This window comes from Nestor notabilis, unplaced genomic scaffold, assembly GCF_000696875.1.
Source record: "Nestor notabilis isolate BGI_N333 unplaced genomic scaffold, ASM69687v1 scaffold28772, whole genome shotgun sequence".
NCBI lineage: Eukaryota > Metazoa > Chordata > Aves > Psittaciformes > Psittacidae > Nestor > Nestor notabilis.
In genome coordinates, this window is record NW_009917452.1 from 1 (window position 1) to 214 (window position 214).

General features: G+C 70.6%; 1 protein-coding gene across 1 annotated transcript in view; it reads left to right on the top strand.

The window, feature by feature from the left end:
* Positions 1-107: 107 nt before the first annotated feature.
* Positions 108-214, top strand: part of UTP11L (UTP11-like, U3 small nucleolar ribonucleoprotein (yeast)) — a gene marked incomplete at its 5' end in the record, with an annotated part of 5072 nt that continues 4965 nt past the window's right edge. The window contains one exon of the mRNA XM_010009242.1: positions 108-169. Within this exon, the coding sequence (XP_010007544.1) occupies positions 108-169 (62 nt within the window). The remainder of the gene's footprint in view (positions 170-214) is intronic.

Here is a 214-nt window from a genome sequence, read left to right on the forward strand (position 1 = left end):
CGAGCGGTCCCAGGTCAGTGCACCGGGGCGGGGCGGGACGGGACGCTCCGCTCCGGGAGTTACCGGCCGTGACGGCCGCTGATGCCGTGTTGTGCTTCTCCTCCTAGCCCGCCTCCCGGAGGAAGCTGGGGCTGCTGGAGAAGAAGAAGGACTACAAGCTCCGCGCTAAGTGAGTCGGGGTGAGGCTGCTGCTGGGGGGGGGGGGAGGCCGGAC